At 37.9% G+C, this 15,979-nt stretch overlaps 2 protein-coding genes across 2 annotated transcripts; both read right to left on the bottom strand.

Moving 5' to 3' along the window:
* Positions 1–1,654: 1,654 nt before the first annotated feature.
* Positions 1,655–4,956, bottom strand: cplx4b (complexin 4b). Its single transcript, XM_052110847.1, has 3 exons — positions 4,846–4,956; positions 4,190–4,277; positions 1,655–2,640 (listed from the first exon to the last, which is right to left on the bottom strand). The coding sequence occupies exons 1-3, from the start codon at positions 4,908–4,910 to the stop codon at positions 2,413–2,415; spliced, it is 381 nt and encodes a 126-aa protein (XP_051966807.1). The 5' UTR covers positions 4,911–4,956; the 3' UTR covers positions 1,655–2,412.
* Positions 4,957–11,341: 6,385 nt separating this feature from the next.
* On the bottom strand, positions 11,342–15,794 carry mrps30 (mitochondrial ribosomal protein S30). The gene is made up of 5 exons (XM_052106922.1): positions 15,217–15,794; positions 14,943–15,088; positions 13,057–13,162; positions 12,717–12,893; positions 11,342–12,050 (listed from the first exon to the last, which is right to left on the bottom strand). Exons 1-5 carry the CDS (start codon positions 15,776–15,778, stop codon positions 11,785–11,787), a joined length of 1,257 nt encoding a protein of 418 aa, XP_051962882.1. The 5' UTR covers positions 15,779–15,794; the 3' UTR covers positions 11,342–11,784.
* Positions 15,795–15,979: the final 185 nt, after the last annotated feature.

Genomic DNA, 15,979 nt, shown 5'->3' on the forward strand with positions numbered 1-15,979 from the left:
AATACATGGTGAATTACTGAGAAATTGAAAGTAACACCATTACTGCTTGTCACTGTTGCTGAGCTGGTAAATTAGGGTCCGTTCACACCGTATATGACGTCGGTCTGCGCTGTCTTTAAACGGTTTTCTAAGTTAACTCCCGCGACCGTTGCGCTGCGTCTTGCTGTTTTTTCCGCGTCTCGCGCTTATTAGACGCTGTGTCCGGTGAAAAGAAATTAGAGTTCTGCTTTTCAATAATCGACTAAATTAAGTTGTGTGCGACCAGTTTAAATGCTTGAAGTCTTTTGGCAATACTTTTATTGAGTATTTCAATGGATTTATGGATTGGCCCCTTTCACTTCCATTGTAAGTGGCTCCGTAACCCAGATTAAATTTGTTTTTAAAAGGAGAAGCAAGTCAAAATAAATTGTGGTAATTAACATTATGCCACAAATGCAGTAGATTCAGCATAACTTATATTGAACCCGGAATATTCCTTTTAAAAAAAAAATTTGTCTGAATCATATGGACATGGAGGCCAGGAGGGATAAATTCCCATTTGGAGGTGATATGCATAACGAATGCATAAAAGGACTTAAATTTACATTTACGCATTTGGCAGACGCTTTTATCCAAAGCGACTTACAGAGCCCTTCTTACAGGGACAATCCCCCCGGAGCAACCTGGATTGAAGTGCCTTGCTCAAGGACACAATCGTGGTGGCTGTGGGGATCAAACCAACGATCTTGTGATTACCAGTTTACCAGTACTGTGGTTTGGACCGCTACACCACCACTACTTTGTGTTGTTTTTGGAGCTTCAAAGCTCTGGCCACCATTCGCATGCATTGTATGGACCTAAAGAGCTGAAATTTTCTTCTAAACATCATCGATTGTGTTCTGCATTAGAAAGAAAGTCATACACATCTGGGATGGAATTCAAGTAAGTAAATGATGAGAAAATTAACATTTTTAGGTGAGATATCCCTTTAAATTCAAACTAGTGTAAATGTAAACCTTGGTTTCTTTTTGTTTTACAGGAGTAACTGGCATTATCTGTCTGCATTCAATTCCAATTTAACTGCATTGAACCCCTCTCACTGCCAAACTGGATCTCAGCCAGCCCTCCCGGAAGAATAGCTGCCAGCTGACATGTCACATGCCCCATAGCCCTTCGACCAGCCACAGTCCCTCATCTGTCTGCCGCTTCCACAGCCAGGGCCCTTGCTTTCCGCAGCAGTACGCCAACCCATACCTCAATGTCTATGAGCCTCTGCATGGAGCTGTTGGGGGATACAGGTGCTTTCGAATGCATACTGGTCATACAATCACTTTGTGACACATCAATATCATCAAACCTCATAGTTTTGATGTTATTGATATGTCCCTATATTTGATTTGTGCTGTGTTTAGAGGAGTTGATTGAAGATTTGGTTTGATTTAAGAGTGAATAACGAGTGTGGTCAGCTTGTGAGGCACCAAGTGGGGCACCTTACCCATATCAACCTTAACAGAATGATTAAGGATAGTGGGGTCAGTGGGTTTATTATTACCAACAGTTTTCAGTCTTCGCCTTAATGTGACTAACTTATTACTGCAACTTATAATGTCACATAGTCACTGTATGTTAGTTTGGTTAAATTATCTTTAATGTTAAATATTATTATCACCTCATTACATAAAATGTCTTGCTCATGTACTGTACCTTTAAACAGACATTTAGACAAAATAACCTTTATTTTTAAATAGAAAGTGCATAAATCATATGTCATGGATATCATTTAGAGTGTGAATATTGATCACAACTCTGAAATCTGACTTTGTGTGTAATTTCTGTGCTACTAGAGTCACCAATATTTATTTGCTAAGTTTGAAATCAAATATTACCATACTATTTGTACTATTTATGCAGTATATAGATACAGATATGATCTTCCAAACATAGGCATTAAAAATGTGTCCTGAGCATTACCCACCACAAACGCATGCCATTTGTTGAGCCAGTGTTACTGTGTCTGGCTGTTTGGGGATGCTCAGAAAAAAAAACTGTGTTGAAAGTGCCACAGTGTTTACACTTTTCGGAGGATCAGCCCACAAATTATTTAGCTATGGTTGTCTATGCATATTAACCTGGAAAAGGAAAAAGTATTTTAGCATACAAAAGTTACACTCTTCTTTATGCGATAAGCAACCAAATCAAAATTTGATTAAAAAAAAAGAGAATAAGAAATGAAATAAAATAAAATAAAAAAGACGATTAAAAAGAAAAAAAAACATACAGAGGAACCAAATGAAAAACTCACAAATTGAAAGGATTGACAAATTAATAGTTTTAGACTTATACAAGTAAAGCAAATGTGTGTCATCAAGAATAGACAACAGATTCAAATTTTATATTTGACCTATCACACTTTTAATGGCCTCTTCTCACACATTACATAATAGTGCACTTTTCTTCAGCCTTGGATTTTATCTCCACAATTGTGGCCTGAGCTTTTTCTTTCAGCTGCTCCATGTCCATATTTTGAAGATTCTGCATCTGATCCATTATAGAGCCCTTTTCCTCTTCCTGTGGGGCCTCGCCATCTATCATCTTTATCAGTTCCTCTGGAATATCAACGTCATCTCCAGCTTGCTGGAGCATGATCTCATCCTGTTCACTCTGTCAATCAATCAAATATTGTTTGTTAAAATCCATTAGCATTTCTTTGCTCTTATACAGTATAGACCCACAAATTGGACACTTAAGCCACACTTGAAAACATGAATGTCTGTGCTTTGAATGTGTTATAACAAAATATCAAACCATGTATATATATGTATGTATATAAACCATTTTAAAGAAAGATGGTTAATAAATAAAAATTGCCAAGAAAAATGATGTCACTTGCAGATGCCACTTGCTTTGATATTTAGGATCGAATGCAGTGACATTCAGACATTTTAAGTGTGAATTAAAGGGATAGTTCACCTCAAAATTTTAATTCTCTCATAATTTACTCACTTTTATTCCATCATGGATGAGTTTAACTATCTTAATTTTGCGGAACACAAAAGGAGGTTTTTAGAAGAATATTTGCCAGAATGGTGGCCAGAACTTTGAAGATCTAAAAATCACATAAAAGCAGCATAAAAACAATACATAAGACACAATAAGTTAAAATCATGTCTTCTGAAGTGATATGATAGGTGTGAGTGAGAAACAGATAAATATTTAAGTCCTTTTTTACCATAAATTCTCCTCCATGCTCAGTAGGTGGCGATATGCATAACTAATGCAATTTGCCAAAAATGAAAAATGAAATAGTAAAAAGGGACTTAAAATTGTATCTCTATCGCACAAAAAGTGATTGCATTGCTTCTGAAGACAGATTTAACCACTGGAATTGTATGGATTACTTTTATGCTGCATTTATGTGCTTTCAGAACCTTCAAAGAACACCTACATTGAATGCATCTACAGAGCCATGATATTCTACTAAAAATCTTTGTTTGTGTTCTGCAGATGAACGAAAGCCATACAAATATGTATTGGCACTAGGGTGAGTAAATAATGAGAACATTTTCATTTATGGGTGAACTATCCCTTTAACTGTCCAAAAGTAGTCAAATACTTTTTAGGGTCACTGTATGTATTGATCATAGTATATTCAGAACTACAGCCATGGTGTGAGGGAAAACCTCAAGGATGATTTGAAAACACTGACCTTCATAAATACCTTTGGCAGTAGGTGATCTTGCTCTATTTAGCTTAATTACATTGGCCTTTAAGATAATGAGAACGAACAGCATGCACTTTTAAAACCCAAGGATGTAACCACACATTCAGGATTGGGGCTGGGGGGGACCAAGTGTAATAATTATGAATTGCTATTCTAACTTTCCATGTCAATGAATCTTACTGAAACAGATGCTTAATTATCATGAAATCATTATAGAATCACACTAATTAAAACACATGCTTTTGAAAGCTCAAGTCCGACAGACTCAGCAGAACTGTGGGAGGTTAAGCCACTATGTTATGACTTAATCTCTTGCCACAATCTCTCCAGCATTCCAGGTGCTGACCTCACGCACTGGCAGGTTTCGCATGCATCTTTACGAACTGATGCTATTTATGTGCTGCTTAAACACCATCAGTCAGGGACAGAAATAACTAACTTAAGCATCATAGTACTAACTAACAGTAATTCCCTTGAAAGTACTCTCACCTTTGGAAGTCGATATTTGTCTCTTAAACACGTCCTCAGACAAGCCCTCTCTGCCTTTCTTCCAGCAAATTCTGCATCTCTCTCCATCCTTTTTATTTTTTATTTTATTTTATTTTTTTTACAAACAAGCAGGTGATATACAAAAGATGAGAAAAGAAAATGAATTTAGAACAGAAAATTGACTGGCTTATAAAACCATCAGCAATCAAGAATTTTAAGATTATAAAATATATATTAATTAAAAAACAAATGTAAAAAAAAACATAATATCAGTGCATATAACATAATAGGAGATATCATTTCCTTTTATCTCCACTTATATTATTTAAAGAAAACATTTTACACAACATATTTAAAAGTTTAAACGTGTGTTTGGTGGGGAATCGTTAGCTTTATGTTTTAAAATGGCTGGCTGTGGAAAATAGCTGTTGCAAATAAGTGTTTTATTTCTATCCGCACAATTTACAAAGCATTGCTTATTATATAGCAGTGTATTGTCACTCACAAAATAACATACTGCAATGAACACTGAGACAAGAACTTTATTATTTATTATTGTACTTTATTAAGTAACTATATTATACTGCATTATACTGTATATTTTACTTTCACAGGTTTTTTAGTAGTTAATTTGAATGTATGAGATTTAAGCTTACTTCTCTTCCACCACCTGCTTCTGGTATTCCTCATATTCCTCTCTAGACATTCCATCATGTGCCATTTTGCAAGTTGTTCCTGCTTCTTCAATTGGCTGATCACAATGAATGCAAAAGATGATCTTTTCAGCAGAAAGAAATTCTACTCTTTTTCACTGAATCTTCTTTCTAGCAACAGGATTGGTCTATCAGAGTAAATCCAATGATAGGCTTTACAGCATGACAACCCCGCAGACAAGTTGCATCACCAAGAACATCCTAACAATGATCCAGGCCAAAAAAGGGTGACTATTTTCTGCCAAATTTCATGAGCTTCTCTGAGCCCTCCATTCTCTTTATCACAGGATATGTTAGTTGAACATTTGGTTATAGACAGTCAAAGTATTTTATGGGAGATTTTCAGGAAAGGATGCCATTTGTGCCAGAACATTTTTATTATTATTAAAATTATTATTATTATTGTATCATTTAATTTGTAAAGGTAGGGGGATACATCCCTTCCCCTTCAGACAAGTTGTCAACCATTGGTTTTTAAACATGATTCTTGTCGTCCTAAATATGTGGTTACAACTATGCCAGGTAGCAATTTCTCAAGTGCTTCATTATTTCAGTCCTGTCAAAGTAAGTTAGGAGTTTACATACAGTGGCAAGACAGTGTGTGTGAACCCTATGAATTATCTGTTTTTCTGGATTAAAGGGATAGTTCACCCAACATTTTTAAATTCTCTCATATTTACTCACCCTCATGCCATCCCAGATGTGTATGAATTTCTTTCTTCAGATGAACACAAATGAAGGTTTTTAGAAGAATATTTCAGCTCTGTAGGTCCATACAATGCAAGTGAATGGTGACCAGAACTCCAAATGTTCCAAAAAATTAGATAAAGTCAGCATAAAAATAATCTATAAGACTCCAGTGGTTAAATCAATGTCTTCTGAAGTGATCCAGTTGTAACCCCTTTTTCACAGTAACATCCTGACAGCAGTCTTCTTGGCGATTTCAAGCTCAGTTACACTTCCTATAGCACCATGTAGCACTCTACATAAGTGTCAAGCACTAGGAAGTGTAATCAAGCTTAAAATTATGACTGTGCCTAGAGAATGCAATGACAAGATTTAAAGAGAAAAAGGAGTCAGGCATGTGCAGTGGGCTTTGGCACTGGGCAAGCATCGAAGATTTTTAATATGGGGACAAGTAAAGCTGCGCGTAAGTAAAGACACTGACTACTACCCCTGGAGTCACAAGCTTCAATCCAGGGTGTGCTGAGTGACTCCAGCCAGGTCTCCTAAGCAACCAAATTGGCCCGGTTGCTAGGGAGTGTAGAGTTGCATGGGGTAACCTCCTCGTGGTCGCTATAATGTGGTTCTCGCTCTGTCATGTGGTGAGTTGTGAGTGGATGCCGCTGTGAATAGCATGGCCCGCCACAAGCGCTACATCTCTGCGGCAATGCGCTCAACAAGCCACATGATAAGATACACCGATTGACGGACTCAGAAGCAGAAGGAAATTAGATTTGTCCTCCGCTACCCGGATTGAGGCAAGTCACTACGCCACCACGAGGACTTCAGGCGCATTGGGAATTGGGCATTCCAAATTGTGGAGAAAATAAAAAAATATATAAAAAGATGCTGGTATAACGCCCAATAAATGTTTTATTTTGCACATTGGAGAAGAGCATCAGGATTAGAAAATAATGTTTTGTCAATAAACTAAGGCTTTTTCAGATAAAAACATAAGTACATATAAGCTGTGACTTGCACAGAACGGGGGTAGCAGGGGCGTGAGCCCTTTCATTCACAAATCTAAAGGTGCCCTTCTGGTCCTCCCTATGCCCTACTCACTCCAAAGTACAGAGCCCTTGAAGTGGGTACTCTGAAGGGAACACTTCATCTTGTGGAAGGGCTCATTCATTTACTTTTGAGGGAGCAAAAATGTAATTGTAAAATGTAAAAGTGGCATCATGGAGCATCAGATGTTTTTTTTATTCTGTTTGTGTTTCATGAAGTTACAAGTGAAATGCGACAGAAGATATCTGTTTAGCCTACACCATATAAACTCTAAAAGCTTTTTTTCTCCAGGCCATTACTTGATATTGTACTATACTTGTGGAGTGGGATGTGGTTGTGTGTCTGTCAGTGGGGAGAGAGGTAGTGGTAAGAGCCATCACCTGGTGATTATTGACTCTAAACACCTGTGTCTCATTTCAGTGACGGCGGAGATGGGAGAGAGAGTCCAAGATGCACACACACACACACACACACACGTGCCCGAAGCTGTATGCTGAAAAGCCCCTTGAATAATTTAACTACTGGGTTTATGTTGTCTGTTATCATTGAAGCTGTGTGTGCAAACTGAAAGACTAGCTGGAAGGTATATTTTGAGGTAAATCCTTAGAATAAAAGTAGACTTTTCCTTTTCCTCCTTTAAACTGAGAATGTTACACTGGTGCAGAAACCTGGGATTGGGAAGACTAGCTGCCATGGACACCTCACCGCTGGGTGAAGTCATCTATGCCCTGGCTAGTATCCAGGAGACTCACCACCAAGCTCTCCTCACCCAGGAGTGGCACTTCCAGGAACTCCTCCAAGCACAACAGAGCCTTACGGAGCTTGTTAGCTCTAGGGGGGTCCTCCACCGTGGCCCCGGAAGCAGCGATGAAGCTGTACCTTGTGCTCACAAAGATGGGGCCCCAGGATGATCTGATTCATGAGCCTGATTGAGCAGTTCGCCAGCACCTCCGTCTGGCTATGAACTCAATGGGCCCTTCACCTGCTGCTTTCTGGGGAGGCCCAGCTCTCGGCACACCAACTACCCACTGATGTCTGCCTGGACTACACGAAATTGAAGACAGCTGTCCTAAAATGGGTGGGCCGCACACCAGAACAACACCGCCAGCGGTTCCGCTCCCTCACACTAAGCAAAGCTGGCTGCCCATTCACTTTTGCCCAGCAGCACCACGATGCCTGCCGGAAGTGGGTGCTAGACTTGGAAGGCTGCAACGTGGCAAATGACATTGATCTAATGGTGCTGGAGCAGTTTACTGTTCACCTGCCCCAAGGAACCGCGGAATGGGTCCAGTGCCATCGCCCCACATCAGTGGATGACGCCGTCCAGCTGGCCAAAGCCCACATGGCGGCCCAGAAGTCAATGTAGAACTGCAGAGACCCAGAAGCTGGGACTCTGTTGGAGTTGCAGGGAGCCAGGACACGTCCAAGATCGGTGTCCAGTAATAGAGGTGAGGAAGTCGGTCTGGGTCCATGACAAGCCCGAGGACTATCGAGGACTTGAGGTTGAGTTCTGTGAAGTTGGAGAAGATTCTTCTCAGGGAGAGATGAAAGAGGACTCTCGGTGTTTAGAAGATGATGCTCAGACTCAATTGGTGCTCACATACAACAATTTTGCGATTAGCGGTTCTCACTCTCAATGGGGTGCGTGGTAAAATGTGCATGGATCGTGGAGAGTAACAGCATTAGTTTGGTACTATCAGTTTAGCTGACCAATCACGGGGGTTTTAAAAGTTACAGGTCCAGTGAAATAATGTGTTGTTTCCGATCGGCACAATGATTTGACCGTATGTTTGTGTGGAGTAAATAATCATATTTCATAAGTTACGGAAACGGAACAATTCTAATTTGTCAGCAAATTAAAAAGCACCAAGAGTTGGTTATATTGCCTTTATGCATTGTAAAGTCTTTAAAACGACACCAATTTTGTGTTATTGAGGCGAGTAGTTAACTATACATACGCGCTACTCTTTAAAATAAATAAATAATAGCAGTAAAAATCAGTGCCCTTTTTTATCCTTTTGCCTCTGTCCCTGCTGAGGTCTGAGCACGCCACTGCATATAAGCAAGCAATATGAATAAAGATTATGTGGGGGTGAGCGGAGTTGGATAGCAGAAAGTGGGGAAAATTTAATTCTCCCCATTATTTGTTCATCTTGTGATGTTCTTTTACACATGCACATTTCTAATTTAGCCTACCTTTGTTTAGATTTCCTTTTTATTATGCTGGATAATACATTTTACAGAATGTCACTTTATGTCCCTTGGTTGCTTTTTTACAGAGACAACCCCCTCCCCGGAGTTTAATCGTGCAATTACAACATGGAGATGTGTCCAAAGATAGCCCAACATATAACCCTTATTAGACAGTACCAGTATGCATTTAACATCAACAGCATAATAAATGATAAAGTAATAAGAATTGCTGAATTTACTAGAAATAAAAATACAAACCATAGCTTAATGAAAAACTTTGTTTTGCTGATCAGGCTACAATTTCTCAGCATACAGGAAAAAATGATGCCATTATTGAAGAATTTGCAATCCTGACACCCCAATATATAGACCTAAATTGGTTACCAAATAACCTCCCCTTCATTACTGACTATTGGACAAAAGATGATTAAGAAACTGCAATCTTGGAAGAAACTGTAAATAAAACAATGAGCAGTTTGTCCTTAAAAAGACTTAAGTATGTGAAGTTTATTGAAGAAAGTCATTAATGTTTAATTTATACAGTAACTATAAAATATCAAAATACAGTGGAATGCAAATGTTTAATAGTAAAAATGCTATTTTGTACTCTTTTATAATTAAATACAGATATTTTCATAACATTTACAAATTATCGATTTCTGGGTAATTTGTTTTAGTGACCAAATATGCAAAAATGTATGTAACTGACCATGATAACTGCTTTGTACAAAAGGTCAGATTTTTTTTCTATCCTTAAAGTTGCTCTTTGGGACATTTTCAAATCATGCCGGATAACATGGATCATCAGGTTTTGCACAAACTTGTGAAGTTCATGTCAGTTTGAGTGCATGCTGCCATTAAATCTAAAGAGGGACATACTAAGACATTTTGAAATTCATGTACATTTCTTAGCCTTTTTCTTGTATTATGTTGATATAATATACAGTATTTTTTTGTATTACATTACAAGAGTGCAAAATGTAAGCATTTTCATTTTCAAACCCTATTGAATGTACTAAACATTAAAATAATACAAAACATGAAGTAAACCAACCAATTCAATTTAAAAAAATGACTTTACATTGTTTTAACTTTATTTATAATTTCAGTATACACTCGCCTAAAGGATTATTAGGAACACCTGTTCAATTTCTCATTAATGCAATTATCTAATCAACCAATCACATGGCAGTTGCTTCAATGCATTTAGGGGTGTGGTCCTGGTCAAGACAATCTCCTGAACTCCAAACTGAATGTCAGAATGGGAAAGAAAGGTGATTTAAGCAATTTTGAGCGTGGCATGGTTGTTGGTGCCAGACGGGCCGGTCTGAGTATTTCACAATCTGCTCAGTTACTGGGATTTTCATGCACAACCATTTCTAGGGTTTACAAAGAATGGTGTGAAAAGGAAAAACATCCAGTATGCGGCAGTCCTGTGGGCTGAAAATGCCTTGTTGATGCTAGAGGTCAGAGGAGAATGGGCCGACTGATTCAAGCTGATAGAAGAGCAACTTTGACTGAAATAACCACTCGTTACAACCGAGGTATGCAGCAAAGCATTTGTGAAGCCACAACACACAACCTTGAGGCGGATGGGCTACAACAGCAGAAGACCCCACCGGTACCACTCATCTCCACTACAAATAGGAAAAAGAGGCTACAATTTGCAAGAGCTCACCAAAATTGGACAGTTGAAGACTGGAAAAATGTTGCCTGGTCTGATGAGTCTTGATTTCTGTTGAGACATTCAGATGGTAGAGTCAGAATTTGGCGTAAACAGAATGAGAACATGGATCCATCATGCCTTGTTACCACTGTGCAGGCTGGTGGTGGTGGTGTAATGGTGTGGGGGATGTTTTCTTGGCACACTTTAGGCCCCTTAGTGCCAATTGGGCATCGTTTAAATGCCACAGCCTACCTGAGCATTGTTTCTGACCATGTCCATCCCTTTATGGCCACCATGTACCCATCCTCTGATGGCTACTTCCAGCAGGATAATGCACCATGTCACAAAGCTCGAATCATTTCAAATTGGTTTCTTGAACATGACAATGAGTTCACTGTACTAAAATGGCCCCCACAGTCACCAGATCTCAACCCAATAGAGCATCTTTGGGATGTGGTGGAACGGGAGCTTCGTGCCCTGGATGTGCATCCCACAAATCTCCATCAACTGCAAGATGCTATCCTATCAATATGGGCCAACATTTCTAAAGAATGCTTTCAGCACCTTGTCGAATCAATGCCACGTAGAATTAAGGCAGTTCTGAAGGTGAAAGGGGGTCAAACACAGTATTAGTATGGTGTTCCTAATAATCCTTTAGGTGAGTGTATATTCCAGAGACCTTGGACATTATTCATGCATCTTCAAGAGAAAATGAGGCCCATGTAACATTTATTTTAGATGGTATGTTTACATAAAATACACGGTTTACATGCTTACCTAATATTAATTCATTTTTATGCACAGCTTGTGTTTTAGAAGTGATCACATTTACCCAAGCGGTTTAATACTGTTTTCGTTATTTAATCAAAACATTAACACAATTACTTATATGTACTTGTAAAAAAAGGGTGCACACACTTTTTATATTGAAATATTTTATCCTATCCCACTTTATTGTCCAGAGATAACTAAGACATTCGAAGATTGATCTGTTCAAGCAGTTCTACATTGACTTAACCAATAAGAGTTTGGGGCAGGGCAAACTTTAACAAGCTTTTTGGGGAATTTATTAGTTTGTCTGAATAATGGCACAGGACCAAAAGCAGAAAAGGATAGTAGTGTTTTGGGAAACCTGGTGTTTTGCCATTCTGTTTTGTGCTCCTAATAGTGCAGAAAAGACACTTTACCTTTAAATTAAATTTGAATTAAGTCAACAAGACACATCGGCATGCATTATGTTTATTGACACTCATAACAAACAAGCTCATCATACATTTCTATGCTCCTGCTTTTCAAACTTTTGGCACGTTCAATAAAAACTGAACAAGCAGCCCAAGAACGGCGTCATTCCAGCCCACCACATCTCCGTCTGTGATTTTCTCATATAATCGCATGCTTTCTGTGCCCCAGCACAAGTTCTTCCTGGCATTGTTGCTGTCGGTCCTTGGGGTCAAAGCCAGAGTATTGAGCTGGTAGCAGAAAAATGAGAAGTGCTGTCCATCTGTGATAACAGCCTGAGACACAAATGGCCTGCTCACATCCTCTTCACTCCAAAATCCTTTGCAGAACACAAAGTATTTAGGGTTAGTGATTAAGAAAGTATGAATTTAAGTATATCGGTAAGCTGACTAAATCGGCCCATTCAATCTGAATGAAGTGCATTGTACATCTTAAAGGGATAGTTCACCAAAAAAATTAAAATTCACTCACCCTTTTGTGGTTATAACCCCATATAAAAAAAATTATCTCATGCAAAGATCTGCAGACTCATGAACGCACACAGGAGATCAATGGTCAGGGAACATTTTTACTTAATACATTTGACTGCACCAAACCTTATCGAATGCTTTCATAACAATCATGAGTCTCATGGAATAATTTATCAGACTTCTGAATTATACTTTTGTGTACATTCGAAGCTTGAAGATTTGGTCACTATAAACTGCCATTGTATGACATCACTGAGAACAACATGTTTCACAATTTCTCCCTTTGTGTTAAGAAAAAGAAAGAAAGTCAAATGGGGTTATAACCACACAGGGGTGAGTAATAAATGACTGAACTTTCCTTTTTGGGTCAACTAATCCTTTAACTTGAGACAAGATTACTTCTGCTCTTTTACTTCACACATCATTTCAAAGCAGCTTTACAGAAGGTCGTGCCTTTATGACCATTTAAACTTCTTATCGCAACAGTGTAATCTAAAACGTATAGAAATACTAACCTTGGTACATAGCCTGTGCCCCTGTCCATGCATACAGGCTGGCAATACCGTTGGCTCTAAGTGACACCTCTATTTGATCAGTGAGGCCTTCCTTTCTCCTTTTGTCCCTGCGAAACCTATCAGGGACCATGTGAAACTGTGTGTGGCCATAGCAGCATGGATCTTCCAGTTTGGCACCTGTGGGGTAAAAAAGGAGGGAAAAACAATATGCAAATGCCTTTAACATACCGTTTTGGACAATTACTTAAAACTGATGTTTTAATCTCTGATGCTCCATTTTGTAAGAAGTCAAAAACAATACATGAAGAATAACTAGAAAATGTATTGGAGACAAACAAACCTATGAAGATGTTGTTGTCATACTGTCTCCTGAACAAGGGTAGCAGGTCAGGTGCAGAATGGATTACAGGAACTTCAGCAGAGATATCTGCCTCCAGAGGAACAAACTAAGAAATGAAATAATGTTCACTACTGATCACATATCAATTATTAATGCTGCTACTTTTCATCTTATAAAGTGGGAAGACAACAAAAATTAACACAGACTGTTAAACAATATTTAATTTTAAAACATGTCTTTAGTCATGATTTAAATCTGCATAAGGGATAATGACATATTTTATACAAGTTCATCTCAATTGTCAGTATTTCGACTCGTCCCTCCTTTTCTTTATTAAAAAAAAAAAAAAAAAGGTTACAGTGAGTAGCTTACATAGGAAGTGAATGGGGGCAATTTTTGGAGGGTTTAAAGACAGAAATGTGAAGCTTATAATTGTAAAAAAAAAAGTACTTGCATTCTTCTGTTAAAACTTGAATTATCTGAGCTTTAAAGTTGTTTAAAATCTTAATTTTTACAGGCGTATTAGGGTTGTTGACATTACATCTCATAGCAACGAAGTTGTAAAATGGACTAAACTTCACACAGAAAATGTAAGTGAATTTTTCTCAGTAAAATCATGTTAACACATATTGTTTATATCTTGTGGCTATACTTGAACAGTGAGTATTTTAACATTTACTTATTGCCCCCCATTCACTTCCATTGTAAGTGTCTCACTGTAACCCAGATCTTTACTTTTTTTTTCTTCTTTTTTTAAGAAAAGGAGGGGCAAGTCAAAATAATTTTTTGTTGTAATAAATAGTATACCACAAATGCTGTTGATTGAGCTTAACTTGTATTAAAAACCCAGAATATTCCTTTAAGTTATTCAAAAATACATAAAAGAAAACGCAATTCACAAAAAACAATTACTTAAATACTCGACTGGGACATATCCTAAAGATCACACCCACCAAGAGCAAATAAAACATTCTGATTGGCTGATGAATCTGACTTAGTTGCTCATAGATTTGCATTGTTGAGGGGTTCTGTGGAAATTCTGAAGGCCTGAAGCTCAAGAATCAGGCGCTGCGTTGGGCATGCCATTTGTGAAACAGTTGTCACACTTTTCTTGTAAGCGTCAAGGAATAAATTCTGATTGGACAAACTTTTAGTTTTTTTGCTATTTGTTTGTAGATTAAATAAGAGTGGAAAATGATTAAAAATACATAAAGGTCAATGAGAATGAAAGGATGAAAAATGATTTATTTGGCATGTTAGGCCAGCAGAGAATGCTTTCTGATATATATATATATATATATATATATATATATATATATATTTATTATTCTCATTAAAAGCTGAAATTCTTAAAAAAAAAAAGAAGAAGAACTTTTGGCATAAATTTGTAATAAAATCGATTTCTTTCTCAAAACAAAATCTTCAAAATAATTGTGTTAATATTCACAAAACCTTTGTCCACCAAATTAAAGTCAGGTAGCATAGCCAACATGCCGGTAACATTCTACAGTCATGTACCTAAACATTTTTACAAATAAAATGTTCTTCAATATTTGTCATTTCAATTCATAATATTCCTAAAAATTATTTATACCTTGAAAAAAATATTTAAAAACTCTAACAAAATGAATGATTAACTTGTTTATACTCAGGAGTATTCAAGATGCAAGAAAACCATATGACTCCACCACTAGACTTTAAGTCATTATACCATTTTAACTTGTTAATATGTTTTAAATGTTTTTAAAATACATAAAACCAACATGGACACAAAGATTGCATTCCTAAGTGCTTGAGAAATACCATTTAAACTTTGTAGAAAATGTTCTAAATTTCTCGTTTTAACATCCCATAAATAAAGCCTCATATAAGGCGAGGAACTCTACCTCAGGAAGTTGTTGTGGGATTCTTATCTGGCTGTGTGGTTTATCATCAATCTGGAATCTCACTGGCTCAATCCGTCCACTCCGATGTCCTCTTGGAATTGTCCTTTCTCCCCTCAACCAGTAGAAGTTCACTTGGGGGTCAAAATCTACAAAATAGAAACAGAAAGGATTGTATTCACATCTCATACATTCTTATTCAACATGAATCCTTTAAATTAGACAGGTTGATTTCTCCATGCTACATTACAGAAGTGATGGTGTAAGGCAGACTTACCTAAACTAGACAGGCCGAGCACTGGATTTTTTTTGGCCAGAACGTTTCTCAGGCCACACACTATGTTCCTAACAAAAGGAGTGGCAAAATGATCTTGCTCTTTCTGGGTGAAAGTTCTCCCTTTCTTCATGTACCAGTGTTCTTGTAAGATGGAGTTGCATACCAGGGATTGAAGCTCAGATAGCGATTCATCTATTGAACTCTCCCCGGCGGATGCGTTGTATTTCTCGGGCAGGCCACTTATATATGCAGTTTTGGTGTAGTGTTGATACCATTTGTCCGCATTGAGAGCGAATGTCTGCGGATAAATCACGTACTTTTTGCTCTGTACGCGCGTGAGCGCGTTGATCTTCTCGTGTGCCGTGCACGAGCGCAGATGCTCGAAGAATTCAGACACTACGCGTCTCTTGGCTGACTTACTTTTCGCGGTCCGAGATGACAGAATAGGCGGATATAAACTCTCCGCTGTTGAAGCTTGAACCTGGACATTTCGGTTACAAGCGAGGCGTGCTGATTTACTGCAGAGAAACGGCTGCAAGGGCAACCTGCGGCAAGACGCCATGTTTTCTCCACGTCACTTCTTCTTCTGTCATTCAATGTTAGTTGTGCGTATTTTCTATTGCCACCTGCTGGAGTGAACGAGACGAAAATAAGAAAACCACTTTCTGAATACATATTACAAATTGAAAAGATAAATGTAAAGCTATAGTCTAAATCTATTGATACTTTTAGCCAAGTATTACATCAACTAAATTAGAAAATA

The sequence above is a fragment of the Xyrauchen texanus genome, chromosome 3 (genome assembly GCF_025860055.1).
Source record: "Xyrauchen texanus isolate HMW12.3.18 chromosome 3, RBS_HiC_50CHRs, whole genome shotgun sequence".
Lineage (NCBI taxonomy): Eukaryota > Metazoa > Chordata > Actinopteri > Cypriniformes > Catostomidae > Xyrauchen > Xyrauchen texanus.

Excerpts from the sequence above, each read along its gene's own strand:
- cplx4b (XM_052110847.1), bottom strand. The coding sequence starts at position 4,910 with ATGGCACATGATGGAATGTCTAGAGAGGAATATGAGGAATACCAGAAG. Across the intron at positions 4,278-4,845 it reads AAGCAGGTGGTGGAAGAGAA|GATGGAGAGAGATGCAGAAT; the intron begins GTAAGCTTAAAT and ends AAAAATAAAAAG. Across the intron at positions 2,641-4,189 it reads ACAAATATCGACTTCCAAAG|AGTGAACAGGATGAGATCAT; the intron begins GTGAGAGTACTT and ends ATTGATTGACAG.
- mrps30 (XM_052106922.1), bottom strand. The coding sequence starts at position 15,778 with ATGGCGTCTTGCCGCAGGTTGCCCTTGCAGCCGTTTCTCTGCAGTAAA. Across the intron at positions 13,163-14,942 it reads TCCCACAACAACTTCCTGAG|TTTGTTCCTCTGGAGGCAGA; the intron begins GTAGAGTTCCTC and ends TTCATTTCTTAG. Across the intron at positions 12,051-12,716 it reads GGCACAGGCTATGTACCAAG|GATTTTGGAGTGAAGAGGAT; the intron begins GTTAGTATTTCT and ends TGTTCTGCAAAG.